General features: G+C 43.2%; 1 protein-coding gene across 1 annotated transcript in view; it reads right to left on the reverse strand.

Annotated features, from left to right (window-relative positions):
• Positions 1 to 25,299, reverse strand: part of PIK3C2G (phosphatidylinositol-4-phosphate 3-kinase, catalytic subunit type 2 gamma) — a gene marked incomplete at its 5' end in the record, with an annotated part of 138,662 nt that overhangs the window by 16,796 nt on the left and 96,567 nt on the right. The window contains 4 exons of the mRNA XM_010149293.1: positions 3,853 to 3,947; positions 11,698 to 11,773; positions 20,145 to 20,253; positions 24,849 to 24,970. Of these exons, the coding sequence (XP_010147595.1) occupies positions 3,853 to 3,947; positions 11,698 to 11,773; positions 20,145 to 20,253; positions 24,849 to 24,970 (402 nt within the window). The remainder of the gene's footprint in view (positions 1 to 3,852; positions 3,948 to 11,697; positions 11,774 to 20,144; positions 20,254 to 24,848; positions 24,971 to 25,299) is intronic.

The raw sequence follows: 25,299 nt of genomic DNA on the forward strand, positions 1-25,299 counted from the left end.
GAGCCCAGCGGTGCCTGGCTGTCTCTGGCTGGGCAGGACTAAGCCAGCCCACAGCCTGCTCTGGGAGGTGAGATCTCCTATGGCCTTCATATCCCCCATTCTATGTGTTGCTTAAACAGATCAGTGGAACCAGACCTGGGCGTTTCAAGTTCAAAACATACGTGTCTTTCAATTTGCATAAAACCACCACCACGGCTTCTGCGCAGATCTCGGCGCCTACGCTTTCAGGGGAGACGCTCGGGCTTTCTTCCTAGCACTCCCATTCCCACCTGCTGCCGTTCCGAGTATTGTGCTGCCACGCCTGGACTGATTTTTTCTTAGCTAACAAGTCCTTTCATAGGCCAAACAAACCTCCCCTGGGGCTCCTGTATCTTTCTCTGGAGACCACTTAGTGAACTTTGCCAGGTACTGCGCTACCCTGCTTGTAGAAGCCTGCTCTGCCTCATCCCCTCCAGCTGCCACATCCTCCATCACTCCAGAGGCAAACTCTCCTGGTCTCTCCATAGAACCTCTCAGGTTTTCATCCCTACACAAAGGTTTTCTTCTAGCCCAGCTTTGCTTTATTAAGGCAATAATGCCTGTACTGCCTACACATAAACTGCCCAGCACCGCACTCTCTGTATCTGAGAGGACTAATGCCCCAAGAGGCTGCCTTAAAATTATGCAATATGCATGTTTGGACAATTGCCTTTTATTAGCATCATAGCTTTTGTATCTCTGAAAATTGGATTTAAAGCTTTTTGTCCTCAGCAGTCACGCTGATGCCATTCAAATCATAAGTGGAAGCAGTGAGTGTGATGTGAGTCACCTGACTCACAGAATCTCAGGATCCAAATACAACTATGAAATGTTGAGGGAAATATCGAGACAAACACTGTCAGTGTCTCATAAAGAGGTACTTAACAGACTCATCTTCACCATGCACCCACAGTCTTCAACCGCAGACAAACATTTGCAACCAGTCTTAACACCGCGCGGTTCCTTGACTGCATTGCTGGTCTAGATGCAAGTATTTCCTCAGTGAGAACGCGTAGCTTGGGCTTTGCAGGAGGTTAGATGAGATGAACGGTCCTTTGCAGTCACAAACCTAAAGGCTGTTTTCTCCACTGTTGCTCTTTGAGGAAGTTTTGATAGAGCTTTCTCCAAGCGGGACTGGCTTTCGCAGCGCGCGGCTGAAACACAGCAGGGGTAAGGGAGGGGACATTCTGAAGCAGGTCTCAGGGTGACTGACTTCTACATCTGCAGCACATCCTGTATGTGTGGATGCACCAGATCAAAACCACCCGCGCTGCGGGGTCCACGCAGGCACCCACGTTAGACAGTCCTCTGGTGGGTCTGCAGCAGACCAGCGCTCTCCCGAGTGCTATCGCAGGTTTTGCCTACGACATCCCACACGGACAGGGTTCGTTTCATGGAAAGAGTCCTGCAAAGCTCTAGCACCGCACTCTTCCTACTCCCTCCTTTAAAGAACCTATGTGACGCTTGACAACGGCTATGAACAACACCAGCTCCTCAGGGATTCTCTTGTGCTTTGTACTGTAATACAGGATTTGCACAGGGCCATCTAGATCTCTTACTAAAACCTCCAGAAGCAAACCCATACAAATACCAAATAAAATTTACTTGCATGGATCAAAAGTCTCTATCACGATTCCTGCCAGTTCTGTGAAGCTACATTTGGGATTAATTTGGCCCACTGCAATTATTTTCACATCTGAACACATCATAAAATCTCTATAAAGAGATAAATTAAATGGGGAAGAGCAGCACAAAAATTATTTACTATAAATTATGAAATAAAACAAGATCACAAAGTAATCTCTGCACAGATGAACCACTAAAATATCATTAGTGAGACTCTGCAAAAGACTGAATATACCTGAAATAGCTTTGACATGTCTTGAATAAGATATGATCTTGGCATACTTTAAAAATCCCTGTTCGGCTCAACCGAAGGGAAGGAAAAAAAAAAAGAAGGGGAAAGAAAAGGAAAGGAAAAGAGCACGTCAGAGAGATTGATCTATATGACTGGAAAGCTGAGAAGATTACTAATGGGATAAAGAACCTTTCTGCTCTAGGCTACTAGTCTGAAGGCAGTACAGTGTTCACAGGACCCTAAAGCACTATTTCATATTTCAGATCAGATTACAATGGATGGATGGATGGATGGAAGGAAGGAAGGAATCGGAAGCCCAGGATTTAAAAGCATGATTGCCTGTTAGGTTGCTAAAACAATGACCGGGTTTTCAAGCCATGAATCATAGCCAGTCTTACTGAACTGGACTCCTACCACTTCTCCGCAAACTCACCAAAACGGCTTCAATTTAAGTTACCTACTCGGAAAAGCTAAACAACAACTTAAAGTTGTATTGTCCCTTTCCACAACGAAGTCAACTGAACCCTGGATTTTATGTTTGCTATACACAGCTACCTATGCTGTCATTTGTTTTCATTTCATTAAATGGCTGGAACCTTCTAAGTTTATGAACACAGTTAGCAGCCCATACGCTTAAAATGATGGAAACAAGGAGAAAGACTAATTCTAGCATCTGTCGCTCCGTTTGTGTGCATCTCCACGTCACCTGCCTGGACAGACACTGATGTCAACAGCATGCCAGGCACTTAAACATACCCCTCCCACCAACTACAACTTTGCCACAGGTTTATCGAAATTGCTTGACTTTAAAAAGCACAATAGAAACAGAAAACAAGGAAGGTCTTATCCTAGAGGTAAAGTCTGTATAAATTGGACCTGTCGGCGGAGGCTGTCAAGGTGGCACATGGGAAACAGAAGACGAGCCTGTCAGGACAAAGAGACTGAGGTGTTACAGACCAACACGAACGTGCCTGAATCACAAATCAGATGCCAGGTCAGCCAACAGAGATCAGCTGGAGCTACGTAAGCCTCATGTATCTCATCCAACTAATCAGACATTCAGCCTCGTATTATTACTGGCTGGTGCCCGCATAAGCTCCTCAGTTTGGACCCATTCACGGAAAGCGATTGCGATCTGGTTTGGGATGGAGGGTGGCACCAGTGTATACAATGAGAACCCCCAACAGTTAATAAACGCTTTAATCTCTGAGGTAAACAAAGACAGTGAAGCAACTCTTTGCCACAGCCATGACTTGAGACTTGAGCAACTGAGGATTGAAGAGCACAACCAGGAGGCCGGACCCGTTATGAAACAGCAGACATGCTGCTTCAGCCGAGACCCCACATGGCACCGGCTAGGTCTCTCAGGGTATCCTCACCAGACAATTTCACTGGCCTCATGCTGTGGGAGCGCTGCCAGCCTCCCCCTCTCGCAGCCTGGCTCCAGGAACGCACAGCATTTACCACTTAGCTTTGCGACAGAGAGCGCGTTACAAGGCTGAGCATCGCTGCCCCCCCCAGCTCCACGGCTTCTTAAAATACACCACTGCTCTCTCTGCCCAGCTCTTCCCTGTTCATACATCAGTCACACCGGACTGTGTACGGATAATCAATCGATAACACCAGGCTGACATCCCACAGAAAGCCATGCCGCTGCATGATGCCTGGTGTCTGACTGGTATCAAAATGCACCGGCTGAAAGGGCCAAAACAGTCATCAAACCTGGTGTCCAACAGGGGTTGGAAAAGGCCATTACCAGCCATTAAGAAAACCCAGTGTCCGTATCTGCCTCCCACCCGTAACCGTCCCGAGCGAGCTGAAAGGAAAAAGCAAATGTGAAATGGTGACAGACCAGCATCATTGCTACTTTGAGCTGAAATTAGTTATCCCAGAAAGGGTGTGTGAGGATTAATGTTTTCACAGTACTCTGCAAATGGAAGGACTCACGACTCAGAGATTATGGTAAGATTACTCACAACGTTCCTCATGTGTTTCAACATTATTGTCAGGCGGGAGCTCTCGTAGGATATGACTAATTGTACTCCAGGCTTATGCTCGGTTGACTGAGGACCTAAAAAAAGGCCAGATACTTAGATTTTTTTAGTGAACAACACCTGTAATACATTGCAGTACACTTGAATTACTGTATAAAAAGAACCTATTGCGTGCTTATATCAGGGACGAAATTAGAAAGCAGGGAAAGGGAGTGTGATGGAAGAAAGTGGTCTGACACGCAGTGCTCGTTTTCTTTACTGTTTATACATTGACAGTGAGATTTTTTGTTTTCTAAAGGCCATCAATCTGAATTTCAGAGGGAAATCTATGCTCGAGTAACAAATATTTGGGTTTTTTTTTGTCTGGCAATCATTGATGACTCTAGTCAGTATTGTTGCGATTCTTCTATCTGGTTAAAACACTGGATTTTTTTCTTTTTTCCAGTTTCCAGCACAAAGGAGAAAAAAAAAAAAAAGAAAAAAGAGCAAGTTTCCAGACCAGTTCCAAAACTCCTGTTAAAGAAACAGTATCTATAGCTATCACCTATAAATTCTCCCTTCCTTATTTTGGATTTTTCCTGTGCCAGGCTAGTTTTCATGCAACCCATTGCTTTCATAGATTTTTCTGCTAAGAAGCATTTACACAGTTTGATGCCATTCCCACCGAAAAAACCCACAAAAATTTCAGCTTCCAAGCAAGAAGGATCAGTCTCATAATGCATAAGAAACGACTAAGCACATCCTCTTCCCTCTTTCCACTGGAGACACTGAGACGGCTGCCAAGAAGGTGTGTCCCTGAAGTCAGGTAAGTCGTGTGGCTTACCTGCCCCACAGAGACAGCGGAGAAAACACAGATGGCTTTTACCACAGGGTACCGGGGAATGGTGAACACAACCACCTCACCTCGGTACCTGTCTGACCTTATTTTGCAGCTTTAAGCCTGAGCGGGGTGGACGTGAGCCATTTCGCACTGCTTAGTCTGAGACCTGGGCTTCTCCCCGCGTGGTCGCTGCCTGGGCGAGCAAGCCTGGGTTTACACAGGCAAACAGGGCTTCGTTTAATTACACTGAAGTTGTGTTACAACCAGTCTTATACATTTACTGTGCTTGGAAAAAGAAGAACTCAGCCCTGCTGACCTTAGGGCAGGACAGTGATCTCTCAGGAGCTGGGCTCCGCTCTGCTCGCCTCCCTGCTCAAGGAGTAGCTGACCTTGAGACCTCAGACAGGAAAGTCCTGCTCCCCTGCACGCACAGTGGGACCTGCCTCTGACACGCCAGCCTTAAACCCACCGCGGGGCGAGATGATGACGCCAGACAAAACGATACAGTCGTGATTAATTCTTTAAATAGAAGCACATCTTTCAAGAAGTGGAAGGAATGAGAAAGGATGATGAGAATGAAAGAACTCCCACCACACGCAAGGGTTATGCACCAGCAAGAAGAGGCTTTTTAGAGAGCATCAGGCTGTTATCCTCAATAGCAGGCAGGATTCCCGCGTCTCCCTTTCAGCCTCAGCAGACACCCCTGCACTCTCTGTCGCGCTCTTACTCTCTCTTTTCCACGTGTGTACCACAGCCGTTACAGCCAGGCTGTAGGAGCAAACTCCCTCTCCCCAGCCTTTATGCTGCTATACAGCAGAGGGGAACATACAATGAATAAGCCACGTTGGCTGTATGTTTCTGAGGAAACCAAATGCGTAACCTCTAGAGCGAACAGAGGCTGAAACAACCGCTAAGCAGATAGAATTACAGTGGTGTCGTGTCCTGTTGACAGCCAGAGAGCTAGTGTGACTGCTAAGGAGAGGAATTAAAATGAATTAAAAATAACACCATGTGTACGTACAACTGCCATAATGCAATTTTTCCAGGCAGCCTGGATATTAATACTTCTGAGTTTCTGATGTTTGGACTGGATTTTTAGAATATGAATCCATCCCCAATTTCTTCCCTTTAGAGACTAAAAAAATACATTTTTAATCACATCCTAATTAGAGAAGGGCCAGAAACAGGCTCTTGAAGAATTGAAAACTTACGAAGAAATCACTAAGCTGGCACTTCGAAGAGTGAGGTGGAGTTCTTCATTTGTTATTCTCCTTTATGAACTTCGACAAATGACTTAGCCAGACTATACATTGTTTCATTTCTTGCATGCGAATAAAGACACGGAGGGATGGGGAATGAAAACTCCATGAACCAGTCAGTGCTGAGTTTTTTCCAAGGTAACAAAAAGCCCACAAAAATCTGTGCTTTCCCCCTCCACACAAAGCCATTTTACCATATTTTTTTTTTTAAATTGTCGGGCCTTTTTCCTTTTCCTTTTTCCCCTTCCTTTACAGGGAAGATAGAATCCTAGAGCATTAAAGGCATAACACAAGGGGAGTTGTCTTTGAACATAAGGGCACAATCCACTTGTGGGGCTCTGTTAATTTTGTAAATTGCTGTGGGTCATCCTGACTCCACACAAAGCCATTTTACCATATTTTTTTTTTTAAATTGTCGGGCCTTTTTCCTTTTCCTTTTTCCCCTTCCTTTACAGGGAAGATAGAATCCTAGAGCATTAAAGGCATAACACAAGGGGAGTTGTCTTTGAACATAAGGGCACAATCCACTTGTGGGGCTCTGTTAATTTTGTAAATTGCTGTGGGTCATCCTGAGCATAAATGACATCAGCAGAGGGTAAATTACATCAGCAGAATTCAGCTGAACACCGTACCTTGTCTTTCCTACCAGCACTACCAGGCCTTTTGTCCAAATTGCTAAAGTTTTATAGTGCGAGTGCTTATATCCAGTCGAGGAATTTCTCTGTGGGAGCTGGCATTTTCGTTTATAAAAAAATACAAATGTAAATAAGTTTCTAACCAAGCTGAAAATAATGATAAAACATGGGAGAGGAAAACACATTTCTAATTGTGTATGTCAAATGAAGTCTGAAACAGACACTAAGGGCATGGCTGTTACAAAAATATTTGCTCTTGCTACGCAATAAATGAACCAGCAATGGGAAAAGTGGGGAAAAAAAAAAAATAAAAGGAAGGTAAAGAAAAGTAATAACAGAGGGCAGGGAATCTGATAAACACAAAAGAAACTTCTATCACTTATATGTTGTAATAAAAGACAGCTACTGCTAGCTACACTCAGCTGTTATATTTTAGGTTTTCTTACATTCAGTGCTAAATCATAGTCTCTTTGAAGTCTAGGTGATTTCAGCTTCAAATGATAATAAAGTACACACACAGTAATTACTTCCAGTCTATCCAGCTTGAGCAGATGGACTCGAGCTCAGGCCCTGCATTTTTAGGAACTGTCATGCTCTACTTGCACTCCATTATAGGCAAAGACCGAATGCTGGTCTGTTGTAGATACAGGACAGAGCGCCACTGGCTTCAGCTGAAGCGAGATTGAACGACGCTTGTAGGGTTCTTCTGTATGACTCGTGTCTGTGCGTCCCAGCACTCTGCGGTGCAAGTCAGCCCCAGCCCCGGCTGCGGGAAAACTCAGACGTCCTGCCAGTTTGTAACTGCTTTGATCAAGGAACATAAACGCTAGAAAACTGTGGGTCCTTTCTTCTTTTTGAATGACAAAATTAAGGCAATTAGCGTTCAAATTTCTACTGAAGGTGGAATAACCTTCTGACTAGTCAGGCATGCGATTCTTTTCTTCAGCTAGATGGTCTTTTCTGGCACGTCGGAGAACTACCGGCTCTATCTTCTATAATTCGTGCAATGTATCCATTAGCAGCATCTTAAAACAAGCTCTGCATCACACTGTGCACGATGCATGAGAAATATAAACAGCGAGGAAGCTGCTACACAGAAGGCTGACAAAATCAATAGGGAAACTATAATTTAATAATTCATTGCATCTCACACGTGGACTGCAAAGCAACGTGAAAGTACTAGTTAACGAAGTGTCACAGCACTACGGTCAGGGAGTTAGGTACTATTCTGTATTCGGGACCCTCGGATTTGTCATAGAATCACAGGATGGGTTGGGTTGGAAGGGCCCTTCCAGTCCATCCAGTTCCACCCCCCCTGCCATGGGCAGGGACAACTTCCACTAGACCAGGTTGCTCCAAGTCTCATCCAGCCTGGCCTTGAAGACATCCAGGGAGGGGGCATCCACAGCTTCTCTGGGCTACCTGTCCCAGTGCCTCACCACCCTCTCCAGGAAGAACTTCTTCCTGATATCCAATCTAAACCTCCCCACTTTCAATTTAAACCCGTTACCCCTTGTCCTGTCACTACAGGCCCTTGTAAAAAGTCCCCCCCCAGCTTCCTTGTAGCCCCTTCAGGTACTGGAAGGTGCTATAAGGTCTTAGACCTTTCTTCTTGGTGACAGTCTGTTTGGACACCTGGCACCAAATGGTACGGGAACCTGCTTTGGTTTTCCGGGGCCAGGGTTGAACGCCCCAAGCTAACCATCTGCCTGCTTCAGCTACAGTTTGGGTTTGTGAGCCTGCAGCCTGCCCAGCATCAGCTACTCAGCTGCAAATACATCAACTATCTCACTGTTTTCGTCCCGACAGCCAGCAAGAGGTGCTTACGGGCAGCGAAACAGCCTAAATGCAACTAAAGTAGGAGTGCGAGTTGTGGCAAAAGTTTTACATGGAGAATGAGTAACTGCAGCAGATCAAAACACTGTGGAACGTGAGCAAAACAGCTGACTCTCCTGCAGGACTACTCATGAGGACTGCGATTCTGCAGGGAGAGCTGCACCATACGATACTCGTTTCGGAAGGCTCGGAACTTCCTTTAGAGGGACACAGGGCCAGTGTGTCCGCTGCAGTAAATGCAGACCGGCCTGTGAATTGAGTGTGGCACTAACCACACGTGCCAGAACTGGGTCTGGGTTGTGCACTGATACAGCCAACAGCAAAGACTTCACGATGTCATAAGTATGGCAAAAGAGGCTGAATTATTAATATTTTCAGGAGACAAAACTCAAGAGAAGAAAAATAAACAAGACTGATATAAAAGTGATTTTGATAGAGTTTCTTTCCTCCTTTTTTTAAAAGGTTCCTTACAACAGGCTGTCTGTGATATCACGCCTGATATCTCCTCTCATTCCCTTGTAGTGAGCTTGGTGTAATGAAATGCTGACAATATTCCGTATAATTCACCCCACTGGGAGCACTGAATCAGTATTCATGTCAAAGTAAATTTAGCACTGATTTTTAATCTCTTCATTGCTGGGAGCAGAGTACAAATTCATAAATTTTAATTTTTATTTTACTTTAGTAAATGTAATTACCTACAACGTTTGTAAATTAAAGCAGTGTAAGAGAAAGATGCTGTCTTGATCAAAATTCATAACCTGCTTCTATTGGGCATTCATTTTATTTTATATTGATCCTAACTTAGAGACCGATGATTTGCTTGCATAAAGGCTGAGAGAGAAATCACCAGATTCATGGAAAGCTACAGCCCACATTAAACATGAGTTATTCTTCAAAACAGGCAAAAGTTAAAACCCCTATAAGCTCATAAAGCAATGAAAACTGGGGGGGAAGGATATATTCCTTCCATGGAAATTGCCTCTCTCCTGCAGGCTCAGTGAACTTAATTCCTGCCCCAGACAGACTGTGGCATTGCTACGGTGCTGACTTTGAAATCAAGAGCATTTCAGGGTACCTGAAAGCCTCCAGGGCCACCGTGCTCTTCCCAGAAACTCCTTGTTTTCTAGCTGGCAGCTTGGCATGATCAGCCACTCCCTGCCTTAGCTGGACCTGTTTCTTCTTCTCACAGGACGGATGATAACAGGGTACGGAATGCCATGTATAGGTCTAGGTGAGCTAGCTGGGGTGTGGCAGCACTCCCACAGCGAGGGATGAAGCACAGGATAACAGATATGAACACCATATTTCAGGTAGGTAATTAGCTCGTGCATGGCTGGTCTTCCTCAGGTAGCTGAGCAAGCTCACTGGCAGCTAAGCTCACCTCCTCCCACAGTTCACCGCAATGGACTGTCAACCAGGCACATCCCCTGCATCGCTGACCGGAACCAGTGCCATACCCAGAGCAACTCAGCCCGCTATTCTCGTCCTCTGTTTTTACGGAGTCTAAACTCACTGAGTCCTGCCTTGGACCTTGTGTGCTACTGGTATTCTACAACAAAGGTTTTGCACTGAGTCTAGGGCTGAAGCGTCCAGATATCAAAAGGCAGAGTTCCTGAGCAGGAAAAAAAAAAATTCCCTCTGGAACCATGCTGCCTGAGGCCAGAGACACATCAATCTCCCTCGACCAGGCTGTGACCTTCACCCCCACTAACTGTATAGAGAACCTGCAGATTGGGTTACCTGTCACACAGCTGTCATCAAACCCTCACTGAACATATTCTTACCTCTCTTTCCTTATTCTCTTCTCTGATTTCGGTGCCATTGACAACAAAAAGATAGGGTTTACCCTTCAGACCATATTGGCTCAGGACACCACTGTAGGAATGATGAGACTGCAATTTATTTCTCAGCTTTATTACAGACTCAGTTCATGCTTTTGCATAAGGCTTTTACACCCAGATTCTCTGTAATAATTAGGCACCTAAATATTATTGAAATGTCAAAATCCTTCTGAAGACCTAGGACTTTATCTGTTTTATGCCTCAGTTCACTCTCACATGCCTGCATCTTTGCTAAAAGCGTCTACAGAGAGAGGCAGCCCACGGACCCAGACTACATGTTACATTTGAACTAGGGCTTGGATTTTCCATGACAAGATTTAGCCTTGCATATTCCTGACACCTAGGACATCTTTGCATTATCTCCTCTCTCCTTTGTAAAAGTTAGAGCAACCATTAGTAATTTCCAATAGTCATAATGGGTTTAATATGATAATAGCATGCCCTAATCAAATAAACTCTACACAGGGGGAATCTTCCAAAGGCTGAGAAGCCAGAATGGGATTTATCTTGTTCTGATGGATTAAAAAAAGTGGTCCCAGCAAAAGAGATAATGAAGCCTCTGTCTGCAGGGAGATTAAATTAACTTAATGGACATGCAAACTAAATATGCAGACATACTAGCACTCCTTTCTGAAATGTGGATAACGGGTGATCTTGGAAGCTATCCTATCACTTGGAGCACAAAACAACCAGCTGAATTGCTGTGGTGCAGAGTGCAGCTGCAGGCTTCTTTATGAGATTGCATTTTCCCTAAAAACTGACTATGGAAGATTATTTTCAGTGCAGTGGAAGACAATAAACAATCTCAGTTTACATTTTACGGTTTATGCTTTGGCTCTTAATGCTGTAATGCCAGAGATTAGATTAAATTAGGTGCTGGACAGAAGAGGGAAATGGGCTAAGTGTTTAGATAGGCTAAGGGAACAATGCAGAATCTCATTTAGTAAGAAATGAATTACCACTATCATTAATAATGTATGCCTAGGCATTAACATAATGTTCTGTTATTTACCTGCTCCATTCATTGTGAAAATGACTTCTGAAGTCATCCCTAATTTTTTTCGCTTGCCCAAGTACACATTTTGCGCTTTGCCATGACTCAGATCCTTTCCTCCAGGTTTTTCTCTAAAGGTTTTGTAAAGCAATGAACCTGCCACAGTTTGTGTAAATAAACTTTTACTTTGCATCTAGGCATGTTTATTCAAAAAAAAAAAAAAAGAAGAAAGGCTGAGGAAAAGATGGCAACATGAAACAAAACCACAGGTTGCAATACTAACACATTTTCAGAGACCTTGAAAAAGCAAGGATTATTTGTCAGTATCTTTATATCTTAAAAAAAAGCCACCTAAACACTCTAGACTCACCTTTGTGTTATTATAATACCATTAAAGAAGTCCTCCTTTGAAAACAAACAAGACGGGTAATCCACATACCTAACATCACAGGTGATGAATCTTCTGCCAAGGTATTTTTGCCCCAATTCAGGAAGAAGCTGAGTACAAGCTCATTCTGAAAGAAAATAAAAATATTTTAGGGAACGTCATCATTTGTGCTGTGTTCCTTTGGGGTGGCAGTAAGGGAATACATATGAAACAGGAGCTAAGTGAGATGAATCTGTCTGGTTTGTTCCCACTGTTAAATTATTCCTCTCCAAGCAGGTAGGTTTCTAATGTGTATATTTGAGTTAGCCATAAAGGGAAGTCCTTCCCCTCTGATGGGCAAGGAATTCCAGGGAATGATTTTTACACAGGTATTGGGAAGACAACGCTGCTCCTTAGCCCTGCTGCATCCATGCCTGCCTGGCCCTTTTCTGTCAATGCACTTTCCAACAGCAGTGTGCCACGTGGGCCATGGATGTGCGTCCTCATTGGGAAGACAACGCTGCCCCTTAGCCCTGCTGCATCGGTGCCTGCCTGGTCCCTTTCTGTCAACACACTTCCCAACAGCAGTGTTCCACGTGGGCCATGGATGTGCGTCCTTCCTCCACCTCCAGTGTCTGGAGATGAGTGTTACCAGCTGCAACTGCTTTTACAGAGCAGCCCATCTGCGAAACAAACGCAGGAGAACATCTTCACTGCGTGTTGTGTAGCCAGCATGAAATGTGCCCTTGGCACAGGACCGACCCAAGGCTTAGATACTGTGCGTACCTCCCTCATCATGAAATGCGCCCTTGGCACGGGACCGACCCCGAACCACTGACCCAGTGTGCCTCCCTGAGGCTTAGATACTGTGCGTACCTCCCTCACGGGGCAGCTCGACGGGCACTCGCACCGAAAAGCTCCGTACAGTTAACTCCTACCAGAAACCAACAGGGAGTGAAAGGGATGATCGTATTCGCCATCCTGTTTGAGAGAGTAATCCACCTTACCTACTGCTCTGTAACTTTTATTTTTATGGACTGACCTGTACTGCTCTAGTGAACATACACAACAGGGACTTACATTCAGCTGTAGAGAATTAAAACAATAAACCAGATTTGAGTATCGTGCAAGGCAATACAAAAATGGGAATTCTGAAATGGACTCTTATGATTCTGAACCAAAGGTGGATAGCAATTGCATTTCATTAGCTTTTTCACAAAGCTGTATTTCAGAATGGCCATTCTTTAAGACGGTTAGAATTGCTACATCCAGACGGATGTTACTTGGACTGACACCGTAATGAATGGGTACAAGAAGACACTTTTCAGATTCTAGCATTAAAATGTCACCATTGTTTTTTTTCCAGGCCATGGAAAATAATGCGTCTCTTATCGGCAAGATGTACTTCATGTAGCATTTGCCTGGTTTCCGTTTGACGAGATGTGGCATGATTTGTGCAAGGAAAAGGGAAAAGGAAGAGTTTAGTGACGCACACAGCTAGTGAGGAGTTAACATGTGGTTACAGCAGACAGAGGAACAAGATGTGTATGTTCAGCGTAGAGGTAAGATTTAGCAATCTGGATGTATTTTAGCAGTTGCCTTTTATTTTTCATTCTACTGTTTGGAGTTTTTCCTCCCACACTGATATTTTCTTTAAAAGAAAAAAAAAAAAAAAGGATAAACCAACAGAATTGTTTGCCATGAACTGAATGACAAATCCTTAAGCTATTAGCAGTGGACTGCCAATACACCTGTCTGTTCTGAGTATGACTAATTATTCCCTCATCCTGTGAAGACAGCTTACAGCCCATACACCTCCTTCAGCTTCCAGAAGCTTTAAACAGCTGCGTTATTCCCTGCGGGACCTTCTTTTGCTCTTTCAGCACAAGTCCCAAGTGTAGGAAATCTCAAGGGCCGAAAGAATGTATTTTTGGCAGTCTTTATTTGGCAGCATGAAAATAAGCAGAGAAACTTAAGTAGCCCTTTGAGTTCAAAGATCTCGAGAGAAGCAGGCAGGAGGTAGAAGGAAGGATACACTAACTGACTTGAAAGAGGAGTAAAAAATTCCACACTGAGCAGGCTGGTGTTCTGCTTCCCCTCCGCTTACTCTTTCAGCAGTAAATGGAAATATATGAGCAGAGAGGTTTGTAAACAAGAGGTACAAAGATTGTTTCAGGTGATAGTCCCAAATTCTCATTTCTAAAGGAGACAACGCTGAAAAAAAAAAAAAAAAGATAGACATTTTAAGTATAGAAGTGAAATTTGTGCAGATCTCGCATCAGGCACGAACAGGAGTGTCATGTACTCTGCTGGCACCACAGCACTGATTTCAAAGCCTTCCCTGTCTGCCCGTTGTACTCGACAGGTACTGAAGCCTGAGGGGAAGCAGCGAGGCTGCTGTTGGCTAATGAACACAAACCCATAATTGAACAGGCCATGTGGCAGGGGTGGGTGTAGCAGTTCATCCAGGGCAAAGTCCTTCAAAAGCAATGGGGGAGATCTATTTGTGGCAATAAGCGTTTTGCACGCAGTTATTCCTAAAACAGCAACTTCTCCCTGAACTGTGTTAATCTGCCTGCTACAGGAGACCACTGTCTAGACTTGGAGCAGCAAGGTGCGTAAGCACCTCTCCACGGCAGGAGGGTTGGAAGTAGGTGATCTTTAAGGTCCCTTCCAACCCAAACCATTCCATGATTCTAAATTCACCCTTCGTCAGCAGAGCACCAAAGCACACGCTGAGCTTTCAGGTGATTCCTAAACCAATGGGACTTGCATCATTAGAGCCCAGCCAATGGGACTGAAGCACATGCTCAGGGTTAAGCATGCACTGAGGCACTGAGGATGACCCACCTTTTTTTTTTCCCCTGAAATTCTTACCTTTAAATCAGTAAATTAAAATTCCCTAAAGTACTGCCATTTAGGAATTTTTAGGAAAACCTCCTACCATTTGTCTAACCATTCTTACCTAATAAGACAACAATCTTTAATAGGCAATGTTCATATTTTCCCAGGTCACTCAATAACATTAGCCCACTGGGGAGCAGCCAGGTACGTACAGGTGCATTGGCGTTGGGCTGGCTAGAACTCACGCACGACCTTTTTTTTCAGCCATTAAACTCAAAAGGGACAAGTTCCACCTTCGCTTTCACTAGAATACCACCGAAATAAGCCATTTCAGCGGCATCGGGGGAGCTGGCAGAGCCCTGCACCACTGTGGCGTGGTAGGATTTGCCTACTGCTCTCCATCAGAGACTAGAAAAGCACTCTGCTGCTAGTGAAAGACAGCCAGATCCCAAGCCAGGTTTAATTTCACTGGAAAGAAAAGCAGCCTCTCCTTTGCTTTCAGCTTTCTTTTCAGCTATGTCAGAGTAGATTTGGGGTCAGAGAACACCCATGCACCTGTTATACTTTAACAGGATGGAGAAAAAAAAAAAAAGAAACCGGGAAAAGCTGACCTTGCTGCAGCTATTATAACTTCAGGAAAGGACAGTGGAAAAGGGAGGACTTTGAACCCTCCCCATTTTGGCTCTGCTGGATGCCTTGCTGCAGCAGTACGGGAGTGGTGGGAGTTTAAGGGACCCACATACCCCGGGTGCCCTTTGTACCACCGTGTTACGTACCTCCATCCAGGCACCGCGGGAGCTATTTTCTCATCTCTGCAAATCCCAAGTCTCGCCAGTGAATAAAACACAAATGAAATATGGGCAGCTCTTATCAAACTTGATTACTTTTACCGTGCAAAACATTAGTCACTCCAGAACAATGCTGTGGTCCTGGTTTTCACTGTGTGCTTGAAAATAAGTGACCATAATTTACAATCATTTCCATTTACATCCTCTTTAAAGCCCTTTTACACAGCCTATAAGTCACCATAAAGCTGTTTATAGAACCTATCCGTAGCTGATACACTGCCACTGCTTGCTTACCTGCTTGCACTAGCTTTGTCTTTGGCCCCCACGTCCTGAGTTAATTTGGATACGTAGAAATGTTTGAGAGTCGTACCCCAATGTAGCTAATTTCTGTTTACCGATTAGCCCACCGTGAATCTGCACTTGCTATTATGTTTGTCACACGCACACACACAGCCCCATGACAAACAAACCCCCTCAAACCTCCAAGCCCACTGAACTGGCACAGAAAAGCAACCTACAGGAAAGAGGTGGGACAAATAACATGTTTATTTAAGGCTATTTAGTTTTGCAAGACCCGTATGTACATCCATTGTCTGAGCTGTGTTATCACTAACAATAGCCACAAATTAAATGCCGCTTCTTTTAAATTATGAGAGATGGGAAGATTATCCACAGAATGGCTGGCTGATGGTAGCAAACGTTACATAAAACATTGCTTTTGATTCTGTTTTAGATTTTTCCCTTGTAATGCCTGAGTCGGGTGCAAGCTGTCTGTTCAAGGTAAGCACGAAGACATTCAGCGTTGCGTGCCCTGCCGTCTGACAGCAGGGCCAAGAGCAGAGGAAATTAATGGACCCTCACCTTGCTCCCGTGTCCCCAGGGAGTGTACAACCCTCCTACAACACAGCAGTAAAATGACAAGGCATGAGGGCAGCCCTAATTTATACGATAGGTTATGAGGTTGGGGCTGCAATCTCCATTCAGCCCATCACTCGCATTTAAGAGTGAAATAGAGAAAAAGGTAAAAGTGGTCAGCAGCAGCTGCCTTTTGCCACAGATTTGATTTATACTTTGATAATGTCTATTTTTGTACTCCTCCGTGTTACCAGCCTTCAATTTATTGTTTCTTGGTACTTCACCTCGTATTGGGAACACCACTCAGTTGTTTTGCTGTTTAATGAAGCAAAACTCCAGAAGCCTAAATGCTGAGTTTGTTGCCTTGCTTGACCCTGGCATTTCAACCCGCTCAGCTGACAAGCCAGGCAGCAGTGGCACAACTGGCACAAAACTACACACTCTAACAGTCCGATCACAAGCGTTGCCACTGGTTTGGGAGGAGTAGAATGGAAACAAAAGAGGTGCTGAAACCTAGTTTTGACCCTGTCCTAAATGACTCGCTATGACAACGGAGATGCATCACCTTTTGCAGTTTGGCAATTCATGTAATGAATATAGCTTGGTGGTGTAGTTACTTACGACCGAGTGGTAACCTGAATTTAGGAAAAGCACTCCTATTCTAGGCAACTCTTCAATGAATGTCCAACAAGTCATCAATGAATGAGGCTCATGCTCAAAGTACATCACAGACTTAAAAAAATGCTTTGAATAGGGACAGGTATAAGTACATTCAGGCGTTTAAACTCTCCCAACAGCAAATATCTCCATCAGCTGATGTTTCAGCATTCATTGGATCTGATACTAAAATTCGGAGATAGATTAAGGTGGCTTGAAGTTTCTATTCTTTAAAGAAGGGTTTAAAGAAACATTTAATTCCATTTGAGCTACAGTGCACATGAGGAGGTAGCTATTTGCCACCTCTCCTCCCTCATTCTAACCATTTAGCAGAAAAGGTCAGTGACATTCTGACCCACTCTTAATTATAACGCAATTTTCATAATCAGAACTTAGTCTGGGCTAAAAAGCATGCATTTAAGGCATGACTGAGGAAAGAATTTGGATATAATCCAATTCTTTCTTTATTTCTAGGTTTTTCAATTACTTAATTGGTAAAACCAAGCGTGCAGTCAGTCCTGTGTGGACTGGACTAAATGTTTGAAAGCTGAAAAGGGTGTCTAGTCAATCAGGGTAATGCGTTTACAGTGATAGCAAGGGTGTTTTATAAAGAAATGAAAGCTCTTCTCTGCATCTCAGACAACACTCCAGCATACCAGACAGCTACAATACAGCTACGATAGCGTACAGGTGCAACTCAGCAGAAAGAAATGACTGCCAGGAAAGTAAAGGGAACCCTGTTCTACAGGCATCTACTCTTACAAGATTTCATTGCAAATTTCTCAATTAATTATTTATTCCTACATAGTTTTCCTATTTCATAGGAATGACTGTTTGGTAATGCCTGAGGACAGAGAATTCACTCAATGGTTTTGGTCGGGTTCCCTAGCAATTTGAGCAAAAGGACAAATTTGACTGCAAAGTTGTCCAGGGCACAAAGAGAGACAAAATAATTGTATTTATTTTTATCAAGAAAGCCTCCTAGCTTGACTTTCTGCTCAGAGCAAAACCAAGAAGACACCATGACACTTTTAAAAGAGTCGTACCAAAGGGAAAAGTGAAAAAAAGAAGCCTTCAGCTGGGAGTAGAAAGGAAATTACCCACTGACTAGCCTCCTTGTTCTAAGTGGGTCAGTACACGTCAGTATTTTCTAAATTTCTCACATTTCCCAGCAGGAGAAGCATATTGAAGTAAAAATAATGACTCAGTGTTTATAGACTATCAATAACTTTAAAGGTTATCATCTAGAATTGCAGGTTAGCTGCACGGTGGGTAAGCCAGATGATTTCCCGCATGCGATTGCACTGTACAGACGGAAACCATCTGCTCATTACTCTGCTGGTGACCGTGCCCCCCAAGTCCTGCACACCAGTAGCTGTGCAGCCCCCTTAGGCACAGAACTGTTTCTTTCTCCTCGTGGCACGGCACAACGGCCTGTACCTGACCGGAACGGCGCAGTCCAGCTTGTCTGAAGAGCCCCACCGGGCTGGCCCAGAGCCACACCAGTGTTACGTCCCCGGGCAGATCTGTCCACCCTGTTCCCTCTGAATACCCTATATCCCTGGTTGTGTCCCGGCAAGCGTGCTGGGAGGACTCCACAGGGCACGTGCTGCCGGACTGTAAAGGGAGGAGGAAAGGCAATTGGGAAGCCCAGTGCAAGGCAGCGCGCTCCGGCTCATTACTAGCCCGTTCGCAGGCCGTGGAGCTGAAGGGAGAAGAGAGCTGCTGCGCGTGACCGGGAAATGTTTTATTACTCTCCCAAGGCTTTAACAGCCTGACTTTTCAACCGTAGATTAGGCTTCTGCACAGCAGCGCTTGGCCCAAATTGAAAACCCATGTACTTTACAGCAGCCCACAGCAACGCAGAAGATACAGAGCTCTTCATTTCTAGGTCACTGGCTTATATCAGTTTTTCCTCAGCTGTGACCAAAAGGCGCTAACATGAAATCAACTCACGACCCTAACGTGAGTGACAGAAATTGCACAACAATTAACCCCAGCGTGCGCAGTTTATTTGGCAAGGTCAGTCGAGGGAGCCAGGCACCCAAGTCAGCCATCCATACCAAATTAGGTGTAACTCTGCGAGACGGGTATCATTTATCCTCTTTGGAAATCTTCTCGCTTTCAACTCAGGGAACAGAATTTATATTCATATTAATAAGAAAACTCCTGTTTGTTTAACACATGGACCATTTCCTCTTTAATCTCTGTTACACAGTCATAGCTGGGAACGTTACACAGGCAGCAAACATTCTTCTCTTCCTGCTAGATGTTTGAAATTTTGGAGAAGACCCATACTGCCATACCCTCCCCTTCAGCATCCTGGGCTGACTACGCCACTAAACCAAACCAGCCCCAGTTTGTGCTACGGCCCCGAGGCCTCAGGGCATGACACGGCTCACCTGGCAGAGGCCCCAGCTCTGCTGGAGAACGTGCTGTAAGGAAACAGCAATGCCAACACATGAGCTCGTGCCCTGGCTCCCCTGAATGGACTAGCCCCTGCGTAAACCTGGGATCTAACAAAACACACCGTTCTTTCCCGCCTGTCTGACAGCTTTCCTGACATCAGCTGGTCCTGGGAGATGCTCCTTTCTCTCAGACCCGGCTGTCACTATCACTAATTGACCATTCAATTTCCAAAGTGATGCAGCATCACGATTCAACATCCTCCCGGGGGGCATGGGGTCTGTTAGCTGCTCTTAGCCCTGGCTTTCACGATGTCGTAGTGCGTAAGGGTTTCTCCTGGGCCAGGCAAGCGAGAGTCAGTGTTTGTTACCATTTCAACTTTCCATTTTGAAACAGGAGGAGGAGATCAAGATCTCAGAAAAGAATAATGAATAAAAAATGAGAAAACACAAATCTTAATGGACACGCTGTATCATTCTGATAATAGCAAAAAACATTCTGGTTTCGGTCTTAGGTTTGCAAAACTATTTCTTCTACGTGTTAACTGAATTTTGAAATGAACACTATTTCTGGGCTGAAATAATGGAACTTTTCATTTAAAAACTGTCAGAATCAGACTTTTCAATATTTCAAAACTTACTCCTTTTTTAGACATTAGTTTCCTCAGAACCTACTCCTTACTGTCAAAAATTCAGTGAATCACTACATTTGGATGGCAGCAAAGGAAGAGAAGTTTTTTGAAAAATGCCCTGCCAGGTCTAATAAACTATTTTTCAGTCATCCTTGCCTTTGTCTTAAGTTCTGATGAATGCTACAATGGCTCCATCTCAAACCGGCTGCATGAGAATGCGTGTCACTTAAGTCTTTTTTTTTTTTTTTAAATGAGGCCATGGAAAGCTTGCTGAATCCTTTGTTGCAATGCTACTATAAAAGTAAATATGCAAATAAAATAAATACTAAAGTGCTTACATTAGCCAGTTTCCTGGATCCACTTAACAGCTGCTTCAGATAGAGATTTAAATCCTTCACTCTTTTATGCTCAAGATCTGTAAAAGGTGAATTCCACGAGTGAGGAAACCTGAAAAAGAAGAATCTTTGTAAGTATAACTCTTGTACTGTATTTGCTGAAAACATTTCCAGCTCTACTTAACAGAAGGAAGTTAACACTTGCTAAGAGGTTTTGCAGGTAGGGGAAGGGATGGGTACAGTGTCCAGAGGATTGTTTACCCTCTGACTCTGGTTATCCTAATAATTCCCTGGTTTGTACTGTACCCCTTTTTCTGTCTAAATCATTAATTAAAAAAAAAAAAGTAAAAAACCAAACCCCAAAAAGCTAAAAGGCACTTTATTGTGGTATCTAAACACGTCTAAAAACTGACCCTTTATGATCGCAGGAAACACTACCCTCCCCTTTTTTTTTCATTGTGGACAGCACAACAGATCTCTGATCTCAGCCCAGGGCTCTTGTTACACAAACCCTTACCACAGAACATTGAATACCAAAGCTGTGCAGCAATGATGTGACATTTTATGAATGTATCATTGCTTGCTTTTTTTTACCTCAGCTATTTAGAGAGCAGGTTAGTTTTTCAGAGCAGGTCCCTGATCCCATATGTAATTTCAGGCGCTAGTATAATAAAAGTAATATATGAAAACAAATGATCATCACAATTAATCTCAACAAAAGCAGTAACAATAGTAATAGTAAAGTTTTTGCTGAATTTTTATTAAGATTAATTTCATTTCAGTGTGGTAAATAAACCATGTATGCCTTATGAATGGGCTTGTGTCAATTTTCAAATGCCTTGGTGATTGAAAATATCAACCCCCCACCTTTTTTTTACTTGAATCATCTCCACATTTTAGAGACAATGCACATTAGATCAGTCAAAAGGTCAGATTTTTAACAGTACACATAATCAATTTATATTAACCTTGACAAGGACTATTTCTCTCAGGTTGAAGAAGCATTACAAAAGTTATCTCTGCTAAATTGCATGTAATGGATTTTGTGACATGGATATCGCAAATACTGGAATTCATAACTGATATTATGCTTTATGTCCTCTAACCCTTGTAATACAGGAAGTTAGAAGTTTTGATCTCACTGTATTTCATGGTACTCTGTTACTGAAAATGGTTAACCACGCTTCTTTACAAACCTCTTTTTTCTGGTACAACCTTCTTTATCCACTAGATCTCAAGAAATATCTGAAGGCTTCAGACCAATGACTAAAGAGTCAAATAGCAGTGCAATACACTAAAAAGAGACTCCTCTTGTCCAGACTTCTGAGAGGCAGATGGTTGGATCCTACTTTGATCAGGTTTTACCCAATTCCACAGCTCAGTGATAAGGTATCAGCAGCTTTGCAAAGGCCAGTCAAATAGCAACACGTGGGGCGCTGGATCCCCATCGCCAGGGAGGAACACTGGCCAGCTCTGCAAACCACCCAGCTGTAAAAATGGCAAATAGCGGCCTCACCTAGTGAAAATAATGTGACTGAGGATGATTAACCCACAGTTTTTGTTACCAAGAGATTCCGCGTAATCAGATTTTATGAAGTGTAATTGGACCTGCTGGGTTGGGCTTTTTTAAACTTGTTTGGTAACAGACGACCTTTTACAATGAGAATACTGATTAACATATCATGATTCTTTTTAGGAGCGGACAAACCTTAACCCGCCTTGTGAAATATTTCTGAGGAAGAATTCAGCACTGGTATAACTTAGTCTGTAATTTAAACAGCAAGGGGCCAGGATCATAGCAGAATATTGTATGTACGTATGTATTTGATTATTTTTGCCTATAGCACTGAAAGATCAGGGCTCGGCTAAGCACTGTGCAAATGAATATTAAGAGGCGATTCTTGCCTGACAGAATTACAGTGGCAGGACACATAACGAGGAGGGGGAAGTGATCTGACCCAGGATCATAACACATATGAGCTGCACAGATAAAAATAGAGACCAGGTCGTCTGGCACACACAGACAGCCTGTGAATGTTCTGGGTAACTCTGGGGCACAGAAAGGACTTCTTTCAGGAGACGGTAGGGAGGATCTGTTTGGAAGCAGCTTAAAATGAATTAGACTGTATAACACAAAGAGAGGACTCTGGCTGTAAAATGTAGGCCTGCAGAAGCTGCATCCTAAGCACAGTGGCCAAACAGAGGGCAGAGAAACTGCTGATGGATAGCAGCAGTAACTCTGCTGCGGGGAAGGACAAAACGAAGCCTGTGGTAGTACTGAAGGCTTCTTCAGAAAGCCTTCCTGCTTTTGATGAGCTGCGCCTATGGCAGGAACTGAGCTTGCACTTGTGTTAGAAAGGGCTAACTTCCCACGCTGATTCTGTGCTTTGCATTGTGCCATGCGCAGACATCCTGCATTGCAGGTTCCATTTCCTCCTTACTGGCTTGAAAAACATTCCGCATATACGTTACGCCACTCAAATGTTTTGTTAGGTGAAAAGAGTTTTGGCCTTTTAAAAAGCAGTAATTAAATACAATTAATACTTGGTCTGAAACCAAGTAAGAGGGAAGGTGCTGGAGTGCAAGGGCTTGCTAGGGGCTGCTGTGCTTTGACTTATAAACATGGGCTGAACATACATGTCAATAGCAAAAATTCAGATGCTGAGAACTCACAGATTTGGCCATTAATTTCTTGTGATACAGCCAATATTTAGCACTTGTATGAAGCAGACTCATATTGCATTATTTCCTCCTTAATGAGACATGAATATATATAATTTCATGAATTGATACAAAGCAATAACCAAGTCCTTTCTGTTAACAGTTCCAATCGTACATTTTCAAACTGATTTTGGGGTTACATTATGGAACAAGGCTTTTCCCTTCCTTTGAAGCATCTGGCATCAGCCAGAGCTGAAGCTTCGTAACACACAGACAGACTAATGGTCTGATACGGTATGGCAGTTTCAGTGATAACTTCCTATAAAGAAATAATTAGGTTTTTACTATTAGAATAAAATCTGGAATACATGAAAAGCCTCAAACTGACAAATTTCTGTTAGAAAACAACCCCAAACTTCAACATTAAAGAACACACATATAAAGAAACATCATAAAATGAATTACATTAATACAGTCTTGGGGAAAGATCACACAGTGACAGGTTACTGCTGGGCCTGAATCATGACAATAAAGCCCTGGGCTTCTTAGACACAGCCTCAGTATATGCAGATTAACCCTCTGTGAGTTCTGAAAGTCTCTTTCGCAGTGAAAATGTTGTCAGGGATTTTATTAAATGTAGATTTATCTGAAAAATGGCTAGTACTATTTTTGAAATTCACTACAGGGTTCCTGAGGTCTATGCGTTTCTAAAGAGAAATGTATTTTCCTTCAAAGGGCTCAGCTCACCACAGGAAAAAATCATAAATAGGTACTTTTTTAATATTTTATTTTACAGCCTAATAGTTAGCGTGCAAATATCTCCAAATCAAACCCATGATTCAAGCACTTTCATTGTTTAGGGAAATACTTCTGATTCTCACCAACTGCTGCAAACCAGTTTATGTGAGCCAGTCATAATGAGTCAAACTGGAGTCAATTAAAATCCCCTCAGGAAGGAGAAAGATCCTCTAGAATTAACTTAAAGTCGTTTAACCAAATGCCTCTCGCAAGCTTGGGGGAGTATCGTTTTTGGATCTGAACTTCAAAGACTTTATTTTTTAAGCCAAAGTCATGTTGTTTGTGGCTATTTACTACAGGTAAATAAAGACCTTTGCACTTTTCAAGCATATCACTTGAATTTCAGCTTGGTTCAAGTGAACTGCTTGTCTTTTTAGCCAGTTTTATGCTTTACTGTAGATTGAGCTTGAAGAGGGACTTGTATCAGGTGAGTCAGCATGACTTTAAGAGAGGACTAGTTTGTTTGCCATGGTGTACGCAGCATAACGTCTATGACGTCTGCAGAACGCGTAACTCCACTTCTATTACCAAAGCCATGGACAGTCCTTACATAAAGCAAAGCTGGTTTACGTAACACAGAAAGAATCTGTGGGACTCACTGTCCCAGGAAACAGTGAAGAAGAAAGATTCAGAATATGAAAAGCGTAAGTAGACATGCACATGGATAAAAAATAGTATTCAGAATTATTGCAACTAATGACAGGTTATTTTTCCAGAGATATTAAACTGAATGATGAGGGTTTTGGGGCCAGGTTAGTACATAAGATTATTGCATACTTCTCGTCTGGAGGGTACACATACCTTTTTGTAAAAAGGATCATCTCTGCCATTGTCAGACACAGGCTTTTTTCTGCTCTGACCCAGTGTGAACATTCCTACATTGTTTTAATATATGGATTTTGCAATGAGTCTTGATCAGCATCATGCAGAAATAAAAACAATTAAAGGCCCTATCGTGCCTTTAATGAAGTCAATACCACTCACCCTTTGATTTCAGGAATAGCTGTGTCAGGCCCAAGCTGTTCCCCCTTTTCCTCCCATTAAAAAAGGAACAATAAAATATATAAAAGTTAGACAGTCACAATGTTCTGACTCAGTTTCTTGGGCTGAATAGAAGGCCTGATAGAATATGTCGCATTGCCTTTGTGTTTCTAAAAATATGCCTGCTGTACATTTTCTCACATTTTTATCTGCGCACAGAGAGAACCATTTAACGACAGAATAACATTCGCTAATATGCTGCCTTACTCTGGGAGGGCGTGTGACGGAAATTGCTCCTGGAGATGGCTGTGAAGTTTTGAGAACTGGTCAAATGATTTTTCCACAAAAGAGACCACATTGCAGGTTTGCACCACCTGGACTAGATATAGCTGTATTGGGGAAAAGGGAGAGGCAGAAAAGAGAAATGATCAGAGAGGCACATTTAAAAAAAAAAAAAAAAAAAGAGTACTACAGAAAATATTGGGTGATTTTAACAAAGAAAAACATTTCTTTAATGTAGTGCCAAGTGCCAGAGAATTCAGTTTGTAATTTATCGTCTTTGCTCCACAGAAAGAGAAACTTGCCTGGATAGCATACAACTCAAACATTGAAAGATCACTGCAGTGTGTGCAAACTAATAATGCACCATTAAAGCATCATATAACAGCCTCCGATTTCTATTAGGCTTCCTAATTTTGTGCCATGCTTTCCTTCTGGA

This window comes from Eurypyga helias, unplaced genomic scaffold (genome assembly GCF_000690775.1).
Source record: "Eurypyga helias isolate BGI_N326 unplaced genomic scaffold, ASM69077v1 scaffold3113, whole genome shotgun sequence".
In the NCBI taxonomy this organism is placed as follows: Eukaryota; Metazoa; Chordata; class Aves; order Eurypygiformes; family Eurypygidae; genus Eurypyga; species Eurypyga helias.